At 39.1% G+C, this 19,991-nt stretch overlaps 1 protein-coding gene across 7 annotated transcripts; it reads left to right on the top strand.

Moving 5' to 3' along the window:
- The first annotated feature begins 1,233 nt into the window (after window positions 1–1,233).
- LOC100779570 (cytochrome c oxidase copper chaperone 1) lies at window positions 1,234–19,982 on the top strand. Of its 7 annotated transcripts, none has more exons than XR_005887390.1 (4): window positions 1,249–1,353; window positions 1,660–1,686; window positions 17,239–18,202; window positions 18,319–19,982. XR_005887390.1 is itself a non-coding variant. In XM_041007146.1 (4 exons), the coding sequence occupies exon 3, from the start codon at window positions 17,252–17,254 to the stop codon at window positions 17,492–17,494; it is 243 nt and encodes an 80-aa protein (XP_040863080.1). In that variant the 5' UTR covers window positions 1,261–1,353; window positions 1,660–1,700; window positions 17,239–17,251; the 3' UTR covers window position 17,495; window positions 17,579–17,836. The 7 variants fall into 7 exon arrangements, 4 of the variants coding, with proteins under 4 accessions (XP_040863079.1, XP_025980429.1, XP_040863080.1 ...); XR_005887388.1 differs by having other exon boundaries at window positions 1,252–1,353; window positions 1,660–1,700; XM_041007146.1 differs by lacking the exon at window positions 18,319–19,982 and having other exon boundaries at window positions 1,261–1,353; window positions 1,660–1,700; window positions 17,239–17,495; window positions 17,579–17,836.
- The last annotated feature ends 9 nt before the right edge of the window (window positions 19,983–19,991 follow it).

Genomic DNA, 19,991 nt, shown 5'->3' with positions numbered 1-19,991 from the left:
CTTGACTTTCTTTTCTTCCTCTAAGTTTTGATTTGTATTTTTTTCCTATTAAAACAATGTTTTTCCCTAGAATTAGTTCTTCTGTATATAATCATCATGATTATGCAATTGACATCCTTTTTTATTTCTATTTTCATTTTTTATGTCTTTTGTTAGGGAGGTTGTCGTTATTCATTGGTATATATATTTGTAGGCATGCAATCGTGGATAATTTTCAAGGCATGTTAAGTTTATTTTGATCTATCCAAAATGATATTTTTATATTAATATTTTTTTTTTGCTTTATTATTTGTTACATAAGAGTATTATTTTCTTTCAGTAATCTTTCTTACTTTCTTGATAATTAATAGATCGAAGAAGTATATATCGTTGGTACATGTTTTGGTGCTTTATTCAGAAATGGAGTGGGCAAGTACATTAGCAAGTGCAACAATAGTCTTATGATTGTCTTCTATTAGAAGATTCTCATGTATAATAACTGGTCTTACATATACAAGAAGGATTTGCAACAAAACAAACATGTACTTATTCTAAAATGTATTGGATGGAGGATGTCCCTCTCCCCCATTAGTTATTTTATTTTAATTAATTTTGATGTATTGGCTTATGCCATTTCTAATTAATTATATCATTTGGAATGCTTCTAATTGAAAAAAAAAGTATATGTCTTGAATAATATAATAATTATTATGACATATCAATCTTATTTTCATAAAGTAAGCTTCTCTCATTTTTTACTCACTGATTTTCACACTATCTTTTGTAATTAAATATATAAAATTTAAGTTTGATTGTTGATATTATTTTCTATTTTTTGCATTTGTAGTTATTTAATCTAAATATTTAATAATATTTTAAAATTTCAAATAATATAAAAATTATTCATATAAATTATAAAAAATAAATTTAATACCTTCGCAAGTCATGTGAGACTAAGCTAGTAAAATAGTAAATCACGGTTTGAATTTTCATTAAAAATGCTAATCATATTAGTTATATTATTATCTTGCATTATCACAATATCACTGCATATATTATGTATTTATAATAATATTATATTTAATAAATACTATTATAGTATATTATAAATTAATTGATTGCAGAGTAAAATTAAATGTTGTATCTCTTAAATATAGTAATGAAAATTTTAAATTAAATAATAATAATAATAATAAATTAATTAATTAAAAAAAGGAAAAGAAAAGAAAAATAACATTATTTGCTTTAAGTTGTAAAACCTCCAGAAGAATCGTCGTCTTTCTGGTCCATTGTAAGACTTGGAATAGCACAACGCAGAAAGCCTCCATTACCGTACAGTGCTCGCAGACCTGAGAGGCTGAGACTGTGAGGATTGTAAGCTCTCTCTTCTATCTCCCACTCTTACACTGCAACAAACCCTTATTAACTCTTCTTAAAACGCGTTATTTTATGCCTCTCTTTCCGTTAATTTTCCTTTTCCCATTCCTCAAGACCGATTTGCATCAAGTTTTTTTTAGGGTGAATTTTGTAATTGGTTGATGCTTTCATTTTCTTCATCAGACGTCACATTCTTAGGGTTAATGTTGCTATTTATATATGTATTCAGCAATTTGGTATTATTTGATATTTGATGGCCAATATTTATATACAAAATTTATTTTAGTTTTAATTTCCATTCAGCCTCTTCATCAAACGCCTTGCGTCAAGGTTCCCTTACCCTAGTACTCTCTCTCTCTCTCTCTCTCTCTCTCTCTCTCTCTCGTTTTCTGTGTCAGTTTCTTGTTTTTGGTTTCAGGTGTTGATGAGTGGTGGTTTGCTTATTTATGCTTCTTATTCACAGAAGAGGAGATAAAATAGTTCAACCATGTAGGCATAACATTTTACCATCACCTCCACTGTCCTCTAGATTCCCCTCTCATCACTTGAGATAGATTTCTTCGCAAAATGAATCCAAAACGTGCTCTGGTTCTGTTTGAATAAACTTCTCAATGAACAGTACACTTATATGAGGAAAAAAAATAAAAAAGGTAAAATGAATTAAGCTTCCCCCATTTATAAAAAAGGTAAAAAGGTAAAATTAGCTTATGTATAGTTAATTTATAGAAACTCACCCATTTAACTTCTTCAGGAGCTGATTTTTAACTTATGCATAGGTTGTGATTACATAGTTCTGATGAAATAATATTGACTTCCTTGGTACTGTTGTCTTAGTTTTCTGTTAGTTTGCGGGTTAAGTTTTTAAAGATAACCCACCTCCTTGCGTCCTGAGCTTGCTTCCATGTGCAGTGTAGGTGGTGAAGTGTATGTGTTGGTGTGGGTGCGGGAAGTCCTATAAAAGCTGTATTTGGGAGAATAAAGGTGCTGTGATAATTTTTGGTTGGATCAGTTTGAGTGTGGGATAGGTTCTTGACTAGGCCCTGAGTATTGCGATGGGGAAAATTTAAGTTAGAGACTAATCCAGAACATGAGTTGTTTAAGTCTGAATTCATAGGTTAGAAAAAATGAGGCTTAGTGGTTACAAAAGAAATAGGATTAATGGGTTTGAGTTGAAGTTAAGTCGTTGAGGTTGTTGTAATTGTAACCCAGAGCATTCCTTGGTAGTTTTATTATGAAGTCAAATGTCAAAGAAACTCAGATGATTCTTAATATCTAAACCCTATTTGTTTCCTAGTTCACATGTTTCTTGTTGGTTTTAAATTCAGAATTTGACAATAGAGTTCTCTATACATTGGTCATGGTTTTAATTTTATGTTGTATCTGAGAAATCTGTTTTGGGACCTACAATGGGATGTTATTTTACTCTTTATATTTAACCAAAACCAAACATATACATGTGTACTAGTTTTGTTTCATACTCGATCGATCTAGACTCTAGTAAGGCGTGGTGGCTATTGTTTGATACTGTTAGGAGAGAAGGGTAAAGTCCCTATTGTGTTATCATTAATGACAAAACCCACTAGTTGTAGTGAGATGCCACTAATTGTGGAAGCAAACCTTGGTTTCAAAAACTAGTAGCTCTTCTAAACAAAAAGAAAATGGCAGCTTGACAATACCTGCCTGTATCACAACACAATTCACAAAGTTATAATGCCTTTCAAAATCCATGAACATATTTGTTATCTTTATATGATCTTGTATTTATTATTACGTAGAAACTTATGATTCCGATTGATATGTAATTACCTAATAATCAGTAATTGATTGATATGTAATCAATACTGATTCTGATTTCTCCATTATAAATAAAGATGAGATGTGGTCATCCAAGACACACAATTCTACAGTTAAACACTGTTATAATATTAATGCTCCAGTCAACTTTTGCCTTTATTTTGTCTTTTTTTGTGGAAAAGCTTAGCTGATCCCTGGAAGTAAAACAATCAACTTCATTAAACCGTAAGCTGCTAAACAGATTTTTAATTGGAATACATACCTTTTATGATAATAGTTCTGAAACATCTGCGAACACTTTTTTTTCTTGGAAGCCAAACACTTTCGTCCCTAATTTCTTGATCACTCTGGTCAATTTGCACCACTATAATCCAATTTCTCTTTTTTCTTCTGCTATTCTCATGCTAAGACTTTTCCCGATCACTTTGCTTGATTTTCCTGGTCTCTGGTTCGTGACTCAGGTTCTGCTGCATAAAATCTTGGTTCTAGTTTGTGTATTCAGGTTTGTTGATGTTCTAGTTGTTGAAGTGAACGAGTTTCTAAGAGAAAGAAAATTGAGAGAGAATCTGAGGCAAGAAAGTGGAATTTTGTTTAACCATTACTCAAATGAAAAAAGGTTACAAATAGAGCTTATATAGGCTCTTAGGACAATAGTTACTAACTGTTAACATAAACTAACAGAGTTACTAACTAACTAACAGAATTTCTAACTAACTAATACCAGATGAATAACTGGTTATTTACATATATATCCTAATACCCCCCTCAAACTCAAGGGGGAGGATTTCTACAGATGAAATCCTTCACATTGAGTTTGCTCTTAAGGAAGTCAAAGCGGTTAGGAGAAAGAGGCTTGGTTAGAATATCTGCCCATTGATCTAGAGAAGGAATATGGTACATAGCTAACTGCTTGGACAACACTTGTTCTTGAACAAAGAAAACATCAATTTTCACATGCTTAGTCCGAGAGTGGAAGACAGGGTTGTGTGGCAGCAACACTTTGGTTATCATAGCAGAATTGGAGTAGCAAAAGGGACATCCGACTCCTTCAATAGAACTTGAACCCATGTAAGTTCTGCAGAGGACTGTGCCAAGCTTCTGTACTCAGCCTCAGTGCTAGACCTTGCAGTGACTTGCTGCTTCCGGACCACCAAGAGATAAGGTTGAGACCAAGGAAAAGTGCAAAGCCAAAAGTGGACCTTCTGTCATCATCTACATCAGAGGCCCAATCATCACACATGGCTCTAACAAATAATACTGTTTCCTCAAGAATGCCATTGAGGAATGCATTATTAACATCTAATTGGAGTAGATCCCATCCATTTGTCAAAGCAAGAGTGATTATAATTCTAATAGTGATAAGGCTTAACAACAGGAGAAAAGGTTTCATGAAAATCAAATCTGTGCACTTGATGAAACCCCTTAGCTACGAGCCTAGCCTTGTACATATTAAGAGTCCCATCTGCATTTTCCTTAACTCGAAATACCCACTTAAAACCAACTGCTTTTCTGTTAGTGGGTAAGGAAACCAGATCCCAAGTATGATTGTTTATCAAAGCATTGTATTCTTGCTTCATAGCAGACAACCAATCAGGATCAGCCATTTCTTGTTTGACACCTCTGGGCTCACAATGAGTTAAAAACAGTGAAGGGTGAATTCTGGGGTTATGAAAACCAGACTTGGATCTTGTTTGCATAGGGTGCACGTTAGGAGGCCTAAGAAGTAATTGGTGCTCAGATTCAGGAACAGAAACACTAGACTGAGTAGGAGGATCAGAAACATCTTGAAGTTGTTGCTGAGACAGATTTGTTGATGCAACAGACTGATGTGTGCTAGGATCAGAAAAAGCCGAAGAGGTAACAGGAGAGGTTACAGAATTAGGTGCAGAGACAGTGTTTGAAGCTGGGTCAGATGATGAATGTAAGGGGATGGAATCAGAAACAGTGTTGGGAATGGATGCGGTAGGTGGAGTTTGAGTAAAGGGAGGGAAGGAAGGAGTAAGACTAAAATGTTGAGGAGCAGAGGTCATAGAATATGAGGCTTGAGGAAATAGTTCAGAATAAGGAAACCTATTCTCATTAAAAACTACATCCTTTGAAACAGTTGCTGTAAAAGAAACAGGTACTCTCAATGAAGGCTGAGAAGCAGAAAATTCTTGAAGCTTAAGATTGGGAAATGAATAGAGGCCATCACTACCAGCAATGCCTTGAAGTAAGACTTCATTGGTTGCCTGTGATTTGACAGTACAAAAGTGAGGGTAGAATTTGAAATAAACTCCATTATCTTTAGCAAACATACTGACTTAGCAGATTTTTAGTGATTGAAGGAACATGTAACAAATTATGAAGATAAAGAGGAAAATTAGGATTGGTAGGGGACCTAGAAGAACCAGAACCAGAACCAAGAATTTTCAAACCTTCACCATTACCAATATAAATCTGATCTGGTCCATCAAAGTGGCCAAGCTGATGAATATTGTGGTTCTCCAGTCACATGGAATGAAGCTCCCGAGTCAGGGATCCAAGTTGAGTTAGCATTTTCCTGGGAAGATGAGTTAGCTAGCATGGCACTAGGAATAGCTTGAATAGGAACAGACTGATTCTGACTTTTAGTATTTGCAGGGTTAACCCCAGTATTAAACTTAGAGTTGGCTTGTGATTGTGAACTACCATGTTGCACATGCTGTAATGTAGCAGGATCATACAACACCATTGATTCATGAGGCTGATAAGTGAAATCAGATCTGTAATAACAGATATTTGCCGTATGACCGTATTTGAGATAGATCTGGCACTGGAAATTGGCAAACTGGCCACCACAACCTCGATTGGGACCAGCACCACCACAGCGGCCACCACCGTCGCCGCTGCTGCGATCAGAGTAGCTACTGCGATCAGCATTTCTGTGCGTGTAACCACCACAATCATGCGAAGAGGAATTAGGATTCACATACAACTGAGTATAGTTCATGGACGGACAGAATGACTTCTTGCTAAAGCGATTGGATCGTGATTCATGTGCAAGTAACAGCACTTCAACCTCTGCAATAGGAGGAGTCACAAACTTACTTTCAATAACCGAGACTACTAGAGTATAGTCCGGTGGTAGACCTTCTAAAATAGCATCAACATGTTCTTGATGCTGAATTGGACTGCCAACGCCGGCAAGCTCATCAGTGATATTCTTGATCTGACTCAAGAAATCGTGCATGGTTTTACCTTCCAAAGAAGTGGCGCACAAGTTTGTTCGAAGTTGGCGAGCATGAGCCTTTGTTTGAGTGAAGTGTTTGTGAATTTTATCCGATACCTGATACAAGTGAACCGAACCAAGAGCACGAGACAGGATCGACTTACAAAGTGTGAATTGAAGCCAGGTAAGTGATGGTACCAGGCCAATTTCTTGTTTATTTCTCTTACAGTACAAATGCACCACTAGGGATTTGAGCCTAGCCTCCCTAACCAACCACAGTGATTATCCCCCCCCCCCCCCCCCCCCATTCTAAGCAGTCCAACTCTATTTATAGCTGGCTGCTAACTACTAACTGCCTTTAACTAACTTGAACAGTTACAAGGCTAACTACTAACTGTAACTGATCTTAGTCAGCTACCTAATCCAGGTTCTGGCTGCTGCTCTGGCTTCCTCTTATACTTGGCATGTGTCCTTCCTTCATACACTTGCGTAATCGGTAACCTAACAATTCTCCCCCCCAAGAGAGCCACCTTGTCCTCAAGGTGAAATGCAGGAAATTGCTGCTTCATAACATCAACCGATTCCCATGTAGCTTCAAAGTCAGGTAAATCTTCCCATTGGACGAGCACTTCAGCTGTGCCTGCAGGGTGGTTTTTGACAGCGTTGACAGCTAGAGGCTCTACCCTTAAGCTCTAACTCATCAGTCAGCATTGGAGGTAAGGGTTGAGGGTTCACTGCAGGAGCCACGGCTTTCTTTAATAGAGACACATGAAAGACCGGATGAACTTTACTCTCGGGTGGTAAGTTGAGCTGGTATGCTACTTTACCAATGACCTTAGAAATCTGATATGGCCCATAAAATCGAGGGCTTAATTTCTCATTCAACTTCTTAGCCAAAGATTTCAAACAATACGGTTGTAATTTCAGGTAAACCCAATCATCCACAGCCAAGTCAACATCCCTACGATGCTTATTGGCATATGCTCACATCTGGTCCTGAGCCTTAAGCAGATTAGTTCGTAATTGGTCCAACAAAGAGTCCCTATCTTGTGTCAGCCTATTGACCTCCTCTACTGCTGAAGGAACAGTTGTGCCTTTAAGCAATTGAGGTGGGTCTCTGCCATAGAGAGCCTTGAAAGGAGTAAGCTTAGAGGAACAATTATAATTAGAGTTAAACCAAAATTCTGCCCAACTTAAGCAGGAAGGCCAATGCTTTGGTTTTTCTCTTGTAACACACCTTAAGTATGTTTCCACTCCTCTACTGACCACCTCAGTCTGGCCATCTGTCTGAGGGTGATATGCGGAACTAAATTGAAATTTAGTTCCTAACAGATTTGAATAATTCCCTCCAAAATTGACTTAGAAAAATCTTATCCCGATCTGAAATAATGGTGTTTGGAAACCCATGTAATTTCACAACCTCCTTGACAAATAGATCAGCTATATCCTTTGCAGTGAAGGGGTGACTAATGGGAATAAAATGAGCATACTTAGTCAATCTGTCTACCACAATCAGAATTGCGTTCTTTCCTTGTGCTCTCAGTAGACCCTCTATGAAATCCATAGATATATCCGACCAAACCTGTGTCGGGATAGGAAGAGGTTGCAACAAACCAGCCAGGGATAGGGCCTGATATTTATTCTGTTGGCAAGTTTCACATGCAGCCACAAACCGTAATATGTCCTGCCTCATACCCTCCCAATAAACTAAGGCTGCTATCCTTTTAAATGTTCTGAAAAACCCTGAATGGGCTCCTACAACAGAGTTGTGATACTCTGTCATAAGTGTTTGCACCTTGGGAGATGTTTTAGAAATTACTAACTTGCCTTTATACCATAATTTTTTATCCTGCAAGGAGTAGTATCCTGGATGTGCAGATCCATTTACCAATAAATCCTGCATAATTTTCTTCAGTTTCGGGTCAGCCAAAACTTCAGACTCCCACTCTTCCTCATCAGAAAATCTGATCATAGAAATGGCCGAATATGTCATTCTTCTAGATAATGCATCAGCTGCCTTGTTCTCACATCCTGGCTTGTACACTATATCAAAATCAAACCCCATCAGTTTTGAAGTCCATTTAAACTGATCCTCTGCCAGTAATCTCTGCTCAGTTAAAAACTTCAGACTTTTCTTATCTGTTAATATAGTGAATTTGCGGCCCATTAAGTAGTGTCTCCACTTTTGTACTGCCAACACAATAGCCAAGAGTTCTCTCTCATAAACTGACTTTTTTTGAGCCCTATCAGAGAGAGTTTGGCTTAGAAAAGCCAATGGTCTCCCCTGCTGCATTAATACTGCCCCTAATCCTTTATTAGACGCATCAGTCTCCACTGTGAAGGGTTGAGTAAAATCGGGTACAGTGAGAACAGGAATTTCTGCCATTGCATTCTTCAATTTTCTAGTAGCCTCCTCAGCCTTCTCATTCCACTTAAAACCATCCTTCTTTAGCAAGTTATACAGAGGCCTTGCAATCCTACCATAATTCTGAACGAAACGTCTGTAGTACCCTCTGAGACCCAAAAACCCCCTTAATGATTTCACATCGCTAGGAGTAGGCCAGCTTCGCATAACCTCTAATTTCTGGGGATCTGCCGCTACAGCTTCCCCTGAAATTATGTGCCCCAAATACTCTAATTGACTCTGCCCGAAACTGCACTTTTTCTTGTTGACCAGCAACTTATTCTCAGCCAACAGGGATAGGACAGCTCTCACATGAGTCCTATGATCCTCTTGACTTCTGCTATAGATGAGGATATCATCAAAAAATACCAAGGTAAACTTCCTTAGGTAGGGCCGCAGGACTTCATTCATTAATGCTTGGAATGTGGAAGGGGCATTCGTAAGACCAAATGACATTACTACAAACTCATAATGGCCCTCATGGGTTCTAAATGCAGTTTTTGGGATATCTTCTTCCTTCATTCTTATTTGATGATAACCAGACTTAAGATCCAGTTTAGTAAAGATTACTGCACCCCCGAATTCATCCAAGAGTTCATTGATAATCGGTATAGGAAATTTATGGGGACCGTTATCTTATTGAGAGCCCTATAATCCACACAAAACCTTCATCCTCTATCTTTCTTTTTCACTAATATAATAGGGCTTGCATAAGGACTGATACTGGGCCTAATAATCCCTGAATTTAGCATGTCATCCACTAGTTTCTCAATTTCATTTTTCTGGTAATGAGGGTACCTGTAAGGCCTTATGTTGGGGATTTCAACTCCATTTTTTAACTCAATGCTATGGTCTTGTCTCCTCGAAGGAGGGAGACCACTAGGGTCCTGAAAGATCTCATGATATTCCTCAAGAATACCTTCCATCCATGCAGGTATCAGGCTTGCTTCCGGTACAGCTGGTAGACTCCGACAACACAACAGGAACCCCTCTCCTTCATTCTGCAGGACCTTGGCAATGGATCTCAGCGAAGCAGCAGATCTGGCCATTGCCGGTTCTCCCTTTAATGTGAATGACCCCTCAGTTGTAGGTATCTTTAGAGTTAACTCTCTGAAATTTGCCCTTATCTCACCTAGAGATGCCAACCATTCCATCCCTAATACCACATCCACTCCCGTCATTTCAAAGACAAATAAGTCTTGCTGGATTTCCATGAGTTGGATCTGCAATTTGACATTCTTGCTAACTCCTTCACACCTGATTTTTCGTCCATCCCCTACTTCCACAGAATATGGTTTAGTAGGTGTGATTGGTATTTGTTGTTGTTTCACTATTGCATCAGAAATGAAATTATGAGAGGCCCCACAGTCTACCAATATAATGACTCTGTTTGTGGCAATATTTCCCCAAAGTCTAATGGATTTTTTTGAAGTCAATCCTGGCATGCTATACAGGGACAGCTGAATACTCTGCAGGTTTTTCTCATTTATTGCTCCTTCTTTTTCGTCTTCTTCATCTTGTCCTTCTCCTAAAATAAGGACTTGGAATTGTTTATTGGGGCATGTATGACAGGAGGATTCGCTTTGGTACATGGAATATAGGCACACTTACTGGAAAATCTATGGAAATAGTGGATGTTATGGTGAGGAGGAAGATCAATTTTATGTGCCTACAAGAAACTAAGTGGACAGGTGAAAAAGCGAAAGAATTAGACAACTCGGGATTTAAGCTGTGGTATACGGGAAAAATCAGATCAAGAAATGGGGTAGGGATTATTGTGGACAAGGAGTGGAAGAAGGATGTCGTGGATGTAAGAAGAGTAGGAGATCGTATCATAGTCTTAAAATTGGTAGTGGGACAGGACACCTTTAATGTTATTAGTGGGTACGCACCTCAGGTTGGGTTAGCAGAACACTTTAAGGTAAAATTTTGGGAGGATCTAGAAGGGGTACTTCAGGATATACCCCAAGGAGAGAAAGTTTTCCTAGGAGGGGATCTCAATGGACATGTAGGTAGCGTGGCTAGAGGTTTTGAGGGGGTGCATGGGGGTTTTGGCCTAGGGGAGATGAATGGGGAGGGTAAATCCATCTTGGAGTTTTCGGAGGCTTTGGATCTTTCTATAGCCAATACATGGTTTAAGAAAAGAGAGGAACATCTTATCACTTACAAAAGTGGAGGGACATGTTCTCAGATAGATTTCTTCCTTATCAGGAAGTCTGATAGGAAGTATTGCTTGAATTGTAAAGTTATCCCGGGAGAGAGCTTGACTACCCAACATAGAGTTTTGGTTATGGATGTAAGAATTAGAGATAGGGCAAAGAGAAGAAGTCCTCTGGTAGCACCAAGGATCAAATGGTGGCACTTGAAGGGTGAGAAACAAGGAATATTCCAACAAAAGATATGGGAGGGTTGGTGTGGACAATCACAAGGAAGTGCAAATGATATGTGGAACAAGATGTCCCAAGAGATTATTAAAGTGGCTAAAGAGACGTTGGGTGAATCTAGAGGTTTTGGACCTAGGGGTAAAGAATCGTGGTGGTGGAATGAAAATGTTCAGAGCAAAGTTAGAGTAAAAAAGGAGTGTTTCAAGGAGTGGTCTAGGTGTAGAAATTCTGAAACTTGGGATAAGTATAAGATAGCTAGAAATGAAACCAAAAAGGCGGTGAGTGAGGCAAGAGCCCAAGCTTTTGACGGACTATACCAAGCTCTAGGAACCAGGGACGGAGAAAGATCTATATATAGGCTTGCTAAGGGTAGAGAGAGGAAGACTAGAGATTTGGATCAAGTAAAGTGTGTTAAGGATGAAGAAGGCAAAGTCTTAGTGCATGAAAAAGATATCAAGGAAAGGTGGAAGGTGTATTTCCACAACTTATTTAATGATGGATATGGATATGACTCTAGCAGTCTAGACACAAGAGAAGAGGACCGGAACTATAAGTACTATCGTCGGATTCAGAAACAGGAAGTAAAGGAAGCGTTGAAAAGAATGAGTAATGGTAAGGCGGTGGGGCCAGACAACATACCTATTGAAGTGTGGAAAACTCTTGGAGATAGAGGTCTTGAGTGGCTCACCGAACTCTTTAACGAAATTATGAGGTCAAAACGCATGCCGGAGGAATGGAGGAGAAGCACGTTAGTGTCAATCTATAAGAACAAGGGGGATATACAAAATTGTGCAAATTATAGGGGAATCAAGCTCATGAGTCATACCATGAAATTATGGGAAAGAGTGATCGAACGGAGATTAAGAAAGGAGACTCAAGTTACTGAGAATCAATTTGGTTTCATGCCGGGAAGGTCGACCATGGAAGCGATTTATTTATTACGGCGGGTGATGGAGCAATATCGCATGGCCCAACAAGACTTGCACTTGATTTTTATTGACTTGGAGAAAGCGTATGATAGAGTGCCTAGAGAGATTTTGTGGAAAGCTCTAGAGAAGAAAGGGGTTAGGGTTGCATATATTCGAGCTATCCAAGATATGTATGATAGGGTATCGACTAGTGTTAGGACACAGGGTGGAGAGCCAGACGATTTTCCCATCACAATTGGTTTACATCAAGGGTCAACCCTTAGTCCCTACCTTTTTACCTTAATTCTGGATGTCCTCACGGAACAAATCCAAGAGATAGCGCCGAGATGCATGCTTTTTGCAGATGACATAGTCCTCCTTGGAGAGTCGAGGGAGGAGTTGAATGAGAGGTTGGAAACTTGGAGACGAGCTCTAGAAACACATGGCTTTCGCCTAAGCAGAAGCAAATCGGAGTATATGGAATGTAAGTTCAACAAAAGAAGGAGGGTTTCTAACTCAGAGGTGAAAATAGGAGACCATATTATCCCTCAAGTCACACGGTTTAAATATCTTGGGTCTGTAATACAGGATGATGGGGAAATTGAAGGGGATGTGAATCATCGCATTCAAGCAGGATGGATGAAATGGAGAAAAGCATCGGGGGTGTTATGTGATGCAAAGGTACCGATCAAGCTAAAGGGAAAGTTTTATCGGACTGCGGTAAGACCGGCGATTTTGTACGGAACAGAATGTTGGGCGGTCAAGAGCCAACATGAGAATAAAGTAGGTGTAGCGGAGATGAGGATGTTGCGGTGGATGTGTGGTAAGACTCGACAGGATAAAATTAGAAACAAAGCTATTAGAGAGAGGGTTGGAGTAGCGCCTATTGTAGAGAAGATGGTGGAAAATAGACTTAGGTGGTTTGGGCATGTAGAGAGAAGACCGGTAGACTCTGTAGTGAGGAGAGTAGACCAGATGGAGAGAAGACAAACAATTCGAGGCAGAGGAAGACCCAAAAAGACTATAAGAGAGGTTATAAAAAAGGATCTCGAAATTAATGGTTTGGATAGAAGTATGGTACTTGATAGAACATTATGACGGAAGTTGATCCATGTAGCCGACCCCACCTAGTGGGATAAGGCGTTGTTGTTGTTGTTGTTGTTGTTGTTGTATGACCAGGGCCAAATTCCCCATTACAGCGGTAACAAAGTCCTTTTTCTGCCCTTTCTTGGAATTCCGCGTCTGACAGCCTCCTAAAAGGCCTACCTTTGTATGCCCCAGTGGACTTCACACTATTTGATTCTAAACTCGAACTCATCTCTCTTGTTTTTGTCGTGGTGCCTTTGTTTCCTGGATCCCACGTTACAGTTCTTGATGAACTATAACTTCTAGTTGGACCACCTCTATTACCTCCAACGTTACCTTTTTCCATTAGTGAATTTTTCTCCTCTATCCATTGCGCATAGTCCATCAATTCAGGGAGGGTGTTTACTGGATCCAACTTTAACTCTGCCCTCACCACTTCTTTCAGTCCATTCAGAAATATGCCTTTCAAATACTCAAGTTCTGTTCCTCTCAATGGACCGGCATACAATTCAAACTTCTCCCGATATTCTTCTACTGTTCCTTCGTGTTTCAGGCTGAGTAGTAACTTGTAAGGGCTTTGGTTCATTGAAGGCTGAAACCGCTGAATCACAGCATTCTTGAAATCTGTCCAATTAGGGTTTTTCTCGCAAAATTCCCACCATTGGTACCAGGTTAGTGCCTTCCCTTCCATTGCGACCATGGCTGCCTGGATTCGATCTTCTTCCTCTACACCTTTAGTCTCGAAATAGCGTTCCATCTTATTTGCCCAACCAAACGCATCTCCTCCGTCAAAAATTGGAATCTCAAGTTTCCGCCACTTTACCTCTCGATCGCGATTTTGCTGTTCTGCATGGTCACAATTGCCGCTTCCCCGATCGGTGCTCGACAAGATCCGCACCACTGTCATGAGCTCCGCCATTTGCGCCTTCAGCTCCGCTCGCTCGATGTGTTCCTCTTCAAACAATCGCTTCAAACTTGCGACGTCCTCACGTGTTTTGATCATGCCTTCGAACCCTCGTTCCAGAAATTCCACACGCGCTTCCATGTTTCCTCGCGTTGAAACCATGAATAGCTTCACGTCTCAGGATCAGAATTTTGCTCTGATACCAGTGATGGTACCAGGCCAATTTCTTGTTTATTTCTCTTACAGTACAAATGCACCACTAGGGATTTGAGCCTAGCCTCCCTAACCAACCACAGTGATTATTCCCCCCCCTCATTCTAAGCAGTCCAACAACTACTAACTGCCTTTAACTAACTTGAACAGTTACAAGGCTAACTACTAACAGTTACAAAGCTAACTACTAACTGTAACTGATCTTAGTCAGTTACCTAATCCAGGTTCTGGCTGCTTTGGCTGCTGCTCTGGCTTCCTCTTATACTTGCCATGTGTCCTTCCTTCATACACTTGCGTAATCGGTAACCTAATAGTAAGCAGCATCGGATCTTGAACTTCCCATGTCTCATACGCTGGATTCACAATTTCAGCATCTCGATGGAGCCTGTGTGACTTAATCACAGGCTTGATTTGCTGTTTCCAGTGCAGGTAATTTGAATCATCAAGCTTTTCAGCTATGGAGTTTGGAAATGATTGGGGAGCAGAAGGGAGGGAATTAAAATTGGCCATGGATGCAGAAACCTAGAGCTCTGGATACCATGAAAGAGCACTAAGAGAAAGGAAATTGTGAGAGAATCTGAGAGAAAATGGAGTTTTGTTTAATCATTACTCAAATGAGAAAGATTACAGGTAGAGCTTATATAGGCTCTTAGGACAGTAGTAACTAACTGTTAACAGAAATTAACAGTTTAACAGAGTTACTAGCTAACAGAATTTCTAACTAACTAATACCAGTTGAATAACTGGTTATTTACATATATATCCTAATATGAAGCCTGTAAAAATGCATTTGGCGTGTGGTTAATGTAGTTCATACATGTTTTCAGATTTTTTTTAATTAAGAGCAGTTTGGTCAGTAAAATATCTGACTAAGTTTCAAACGTTATATAAATACTGTTTCATAGTATTTCAAGACTTGGCATGAAAAGGAATGCTAATGACTTGTTGACCCTTGGAGTTCATTTTGTGCTTTGTTACAACAATCTTCTAGTTCATTTTATGGACACAGATTAATAACTTACAGGTTAATAATTTAAAATAAGATTGGAATTTTGTCTAAATGATGAATAATTGTTAGTAGTCTAATTTTTGTAGAAATTTTTTTGAAGTGGATGTCACCAAATTTTTCTAGACCTTTTCTGGCTATTCTATTGCCCACTTATTTGATAATTCATAATTTCATGGTACTCACCTATCTCTTGCTTGATGTAATTGCGTTAGTTAGCTAATGGGAAATATTTGATTAAAATAAGCAACATGAAACTGTAGAGATAGTTGTAACCACTTTCTAGTTAACTTTACTAAAGTTGGTCTCTCTCAAAGTTCCAAAAGTATTATTTTGAGAAGGCCTAAAGTGAAGTGTGTGTTCTACTTTTCTTGAGTAAGGCCAGTGTGCAAAGAGATTAATCCAGAGGGCAGAATATTATTATTATCATTAAAAATTACGCAAAGCAAATTGTGTGATTAGGAAAATGATTCCTATGGAGAATGACCCCTTCATGTAAAACATCCATTACATTTCACATCAGATTTCCTTTTCTCTCTCCCCTATCCTTTTTACATCACTCCTTTTCTGACTAACTCACATCCTATATATTAGCCTTAGCTGACTTGGTTCTTTGGGAGTATACTTGTTGTTGTAAGGCAATAGTTTTGGGCTTAACCAACTGTTGGTCAACATTCCTATCAGGTTGTTCTTTAATATTAAAATAATTATTCTGAACAAGGCTCCGCAGGTGGCTTATTGCTTGTCATTCTTCTAATCTTTAGTTACGATTTTGAAATTGTGACTCCAAAACACTTATTGCAAAAAATGAACAGTAAACATTTCAGTTGAAGAAACAGAGAGTAGCTTCAGTAACATAAATCCAACTACCCAAGGAATATGCATGCAAATGTACTTTGATTGTTGTCGCGCTCTTCAGCGAAAAATCTTCTAATATCTGGTTTTTTCATTTTGTGATTCTTTCTCACCAATCAAGAATAGATCAAATTTCTTGCCATGTATTTGATAAATATCTATCTTAAAAATGCTGATGATTTTACCCTCTAGTATTGTTGGTTGAAAAATATGTGTATGTTATCATTGTTGCTTGGTTTAGTGACACAGTTCGATTGAAGTTTGCAACATTGTTTATACTTACAAGGATATTTAATGTTGATTCATCTTACAGTTTACTTATTCTGTATCATTAATGAGCCTTTTGAATATGTTTCCCTGCTCAGTGTGGTGACATAGTTTGATTGAAGTTTTTCAACATTGTTTATACTTGCATGGCTATTTAATGTTGATTTGTATCAGTTCATGGTTTCTCTATATCATTGATTAGCCTATTGAATACTTAATTGCAATGATCAGTGATAGGCCTGTCACAAATGTGTATAGGAGGAGAGGCAAAGTTAGGCCCAGTAGCAGTAGCATGGAGGTGTATTTCAGTTATGGGAGAGAGAGGAGAGCAAATATTCATATTAGCTGTCATAAATACAAGAGTAATTACAAATAATTAAAAGAATATATACTTACTCTAATTAACATAATTGCTAAATTTAAGGACTATATTGTTGAAGGTCTTAGTTTCACATTAGATTGATGAAGTTCTGAGTTACTTCACTCAGCCACACATTGTATATGTTTATATAAAACAGAAAGAGTAAAATAAGAAAGAAGAAAAGACATGTTCAGACTAGGGAACCGGCTCCTACTTGGCTTTTCAGAGTACACACTAAAAACAACCTTTTCTAAACCTGTCAAGACTACTACAAAGATACAACTAGCTTACATTCTAACAATAATTAAAGAGTCTAATATGCTCTAGTACAATATTACTCTAATTACATATTTCTAAGTTCTAACATTAAGTTTATTAAGTTTGCTTGTGGCTCATTGCCATTTTTTTTTCTATATAAATTTCGTTTGATTGTATTCTCAATCTCCCCACTCTTGCACAGATCTATCTGAGTTACACTTGTTATTCATTATCATTATTTTTTTTCTTTAGAGTATATAAGACAATGAGTGGTGCGCAACTGCAAAGTGCTTCCCCTGCCTTGATCATACAAGGGTCACAGAAAAATGAAGGTTCAGTGGCTGTGGCAACTGCTGCAGAGTCAAAGCCAAAGAAGAAAATCTGCTGTGCTTGCCCGGACACTAAAAGGTTGCGAGATGAATGCATAGTAGAGCATGGTGAATCAGCCTGTACAAAGTGGATTGAGGCTCATCGACTGTGCCTCCGTGCTGAGGGATTCAATGTTTGAGGTTGATAGTGAGGAAAAGACATTAGTAGATTAACTCAGTTGATTTTATGAAATTGATAAAAGATTTTGGGTTGCAATTTTCAGGTTGACAGTTGAAATTTTGAATAAAAGCAGGGAAATTGATTGCTACAAGCAATTCATAATTTTTGAACCAGCAGGTTCTACACTGTTAGTTTTGTTGAGGCCAAAATATTTAAATGAAATTACAAATTGTCATATTGTCACTTTCCTGCTGTGTTTACTTTTTGTTGTGGAGTGTAGTGGTTATTTATTTTACACAATTTAATTGGTTGGCAGAAAGGTGCTGTTAATCAATAAATCCCCTTGCATTTTTTTCTACTATTTTTCTTTTTTTGTCCTTTTCATGGAGGAGCAACTAGCAAGCATAGTATTTTAGCTACAGGTTTAGGAATTGTCATTGTTTCTCATTTTTATTATGTGTTTCACTAGAGTAAGGAGTAAGGTTTGCAATGCTTTTGTTCTGAACCTAAACCAAATTGTTTGCTAGATATACCATTTCATCACGAAGCATAGGTAATTATATATGTCTGAGCATCTTTAGATACCTCGTTTCAAGTGTATTGGATGAGCAATCTAGGTTGAATATCATTTCTGTGCTTGGCTTTGGCAACTGATTCAATTTGTCTGTAAGTTAATGCAGTAAGAATCATCTACAGGATACAGAGGAGCAAAGATGTCGAGATCAAGGTTATCAAATTGAGATTCAAATTTTGAATTGCCAATCTAATTTTTGAATTGTGAATTGTATTGATTCATAAGATTCAAAAGACAATGAAAAATTAACTTCAAATATATTGATACAGATGACACAGGGGTGTATGAATGACACGGGGGGTCTGCAGGAAGTAAACACCACAAGGTCCAAGAGGAAGAATGCACCTCCAACTTGCTTAAGGAACGTACAACATGGTTGGCATCATGCATCATGCATACATGCACCGCACATAGGAAAAGCGCAAACCATATGATAGCATCGTGTCTTCTAGAAGATGTGTAGGTAGTGGAATAAAGGCATATTTGCTGTTAGGATATTTCTGATTACCTTTATCTTTTCCGTTTTTGCTTGTCGGGCCCTTGTCCCCTTATAGCCGCTATATATATGTAAGAAATGGCACTTCGAAGGCAAGGAATATATCAAAAAAGTTCTCGCTTAGTTCTCTCTTCTTCTCTCTTAGGAGGCTTGTCTTGGTCCTCGAATTCCAAGACGTAACATTGATGCTTTCATTGAGCTTCCATGGTTGCCTTCCATGGCTGCCATACCAACTTCCAATACCACAACCCATGCTACTCGCCAAACGGAGCTTCTATGGTTGCCTTCCATGGCTGCCACTCACCAAACGGAGCTTCCATGGCTGCCATACCAACTTCAACTACCGCAACTCATATTACTCGCCAAATGGAGCCTCCATGACTGCCTTCCATGGCCTGCCATTCCAGCCCAAACCACTGCAATCCACAACAACCGCTAACCCACCTTGAATTTTCGCCCGCTAGCGAGGACTGCCTTGGCCAATCTTGTTGCTCAACGCCGCCTCGAATACTCACTGGATGCCTTTCTCCTAAAACTGCTTCCGAAAACCAGCCACCACTACCCTTCTTCCTCCGTGCACCACTGCCACCTCCGTCACCTGTGTCGATTCCACCTCCATCTTCTTCCTCTGCACAGACATTCCTCACCCACACTCCAATACCGCCTCTGCCGCGGACTCCGCGGCTGCCTCTGTAGCTTAAGCCGACTCCGTCACCCACGCTCACCGTACCCACGACCATGCCAACTTCGCCGCCATGCCCCACTCATGTCGCAACACCCTGTACCTTTACCAGCTCCACTTACCATTGTTGCCGTCCACCTCCCGGATAACCGCAAGCCCCAGGAGTCCTTCCCCACCCATCGCATCCTCTTCTCCGATCTCGGCTTATTCCCTTTCGTCTTGTTCTTTGCCAAAGTCAAGGACACGAAGCTTGACCACACCTTCCTTCTCCCCTTCTATGCCACTATCGACACCGCCAAATGGCTCCACTTCCGCAACACTCATCTTCACTCACTCATTCCTTCACCCATTTTAATTTGGGACCCCGATTCAAATTTGAAGCCATAGTTTGAAAACGCAACACCTTGAGGACAAGGTGTTTTTGATGGGCTTGGGAATGATACGGATGACACAGGGGGGGTCTGCAGGAAGTAAACACCACAAGGTCCAAGAGGAAGAATGCACCTCCAACTTGCTTAAGGAATGTACAACATGGTTGGCATCATGCATCATGCATACATGCATCGTACGTAGGAAAAGCGCAAACCATATGATAGCATCGTGTCTTCTAAAAGATGTGTAGGTAGTGGAATAAAGGCATATTTGTTGTTAGGATATTTTTGATTACGTTTATTTTTTCCGTTTTTGCTTGTCGGGCCCTTGTCCCCTTATAGCAGCTATATATATGTAAGAAATGGTGCTTCGAAGGCAAGGAATATATCAGA

The sequence above is a fragment of the Glycine max genome, chromosome 12, assembly GCF_000004515.6.
Source record: "Glycine max cultivar Williams 82 chromosome 12, Glycine_max_v4.0, whole genome shotgun sequence".
Classification (NCBI taxonomy): domain Eukaryota; kingdom Viridiplantae; phylum Streptophyta; class Magnoliopsida; order Fabales; family Fabaceae; genus Glycine; species Glycine max.
The sequence above is the reverse complement of the archived record's forward strand: the minus strand, read 5'-3'. Positions and strand labels throughout refer to the sequence as shown.

What these genes read in the sequence shown, in the direction of transcription:
- LOC100779570 (XM_041007145.1), top strand. Translation starts at nt 17,252, where the DNA reads ATGAGTGGTGCGCAACTGCAAAGTGCTTCCCCTGCCTTGATCATACAA.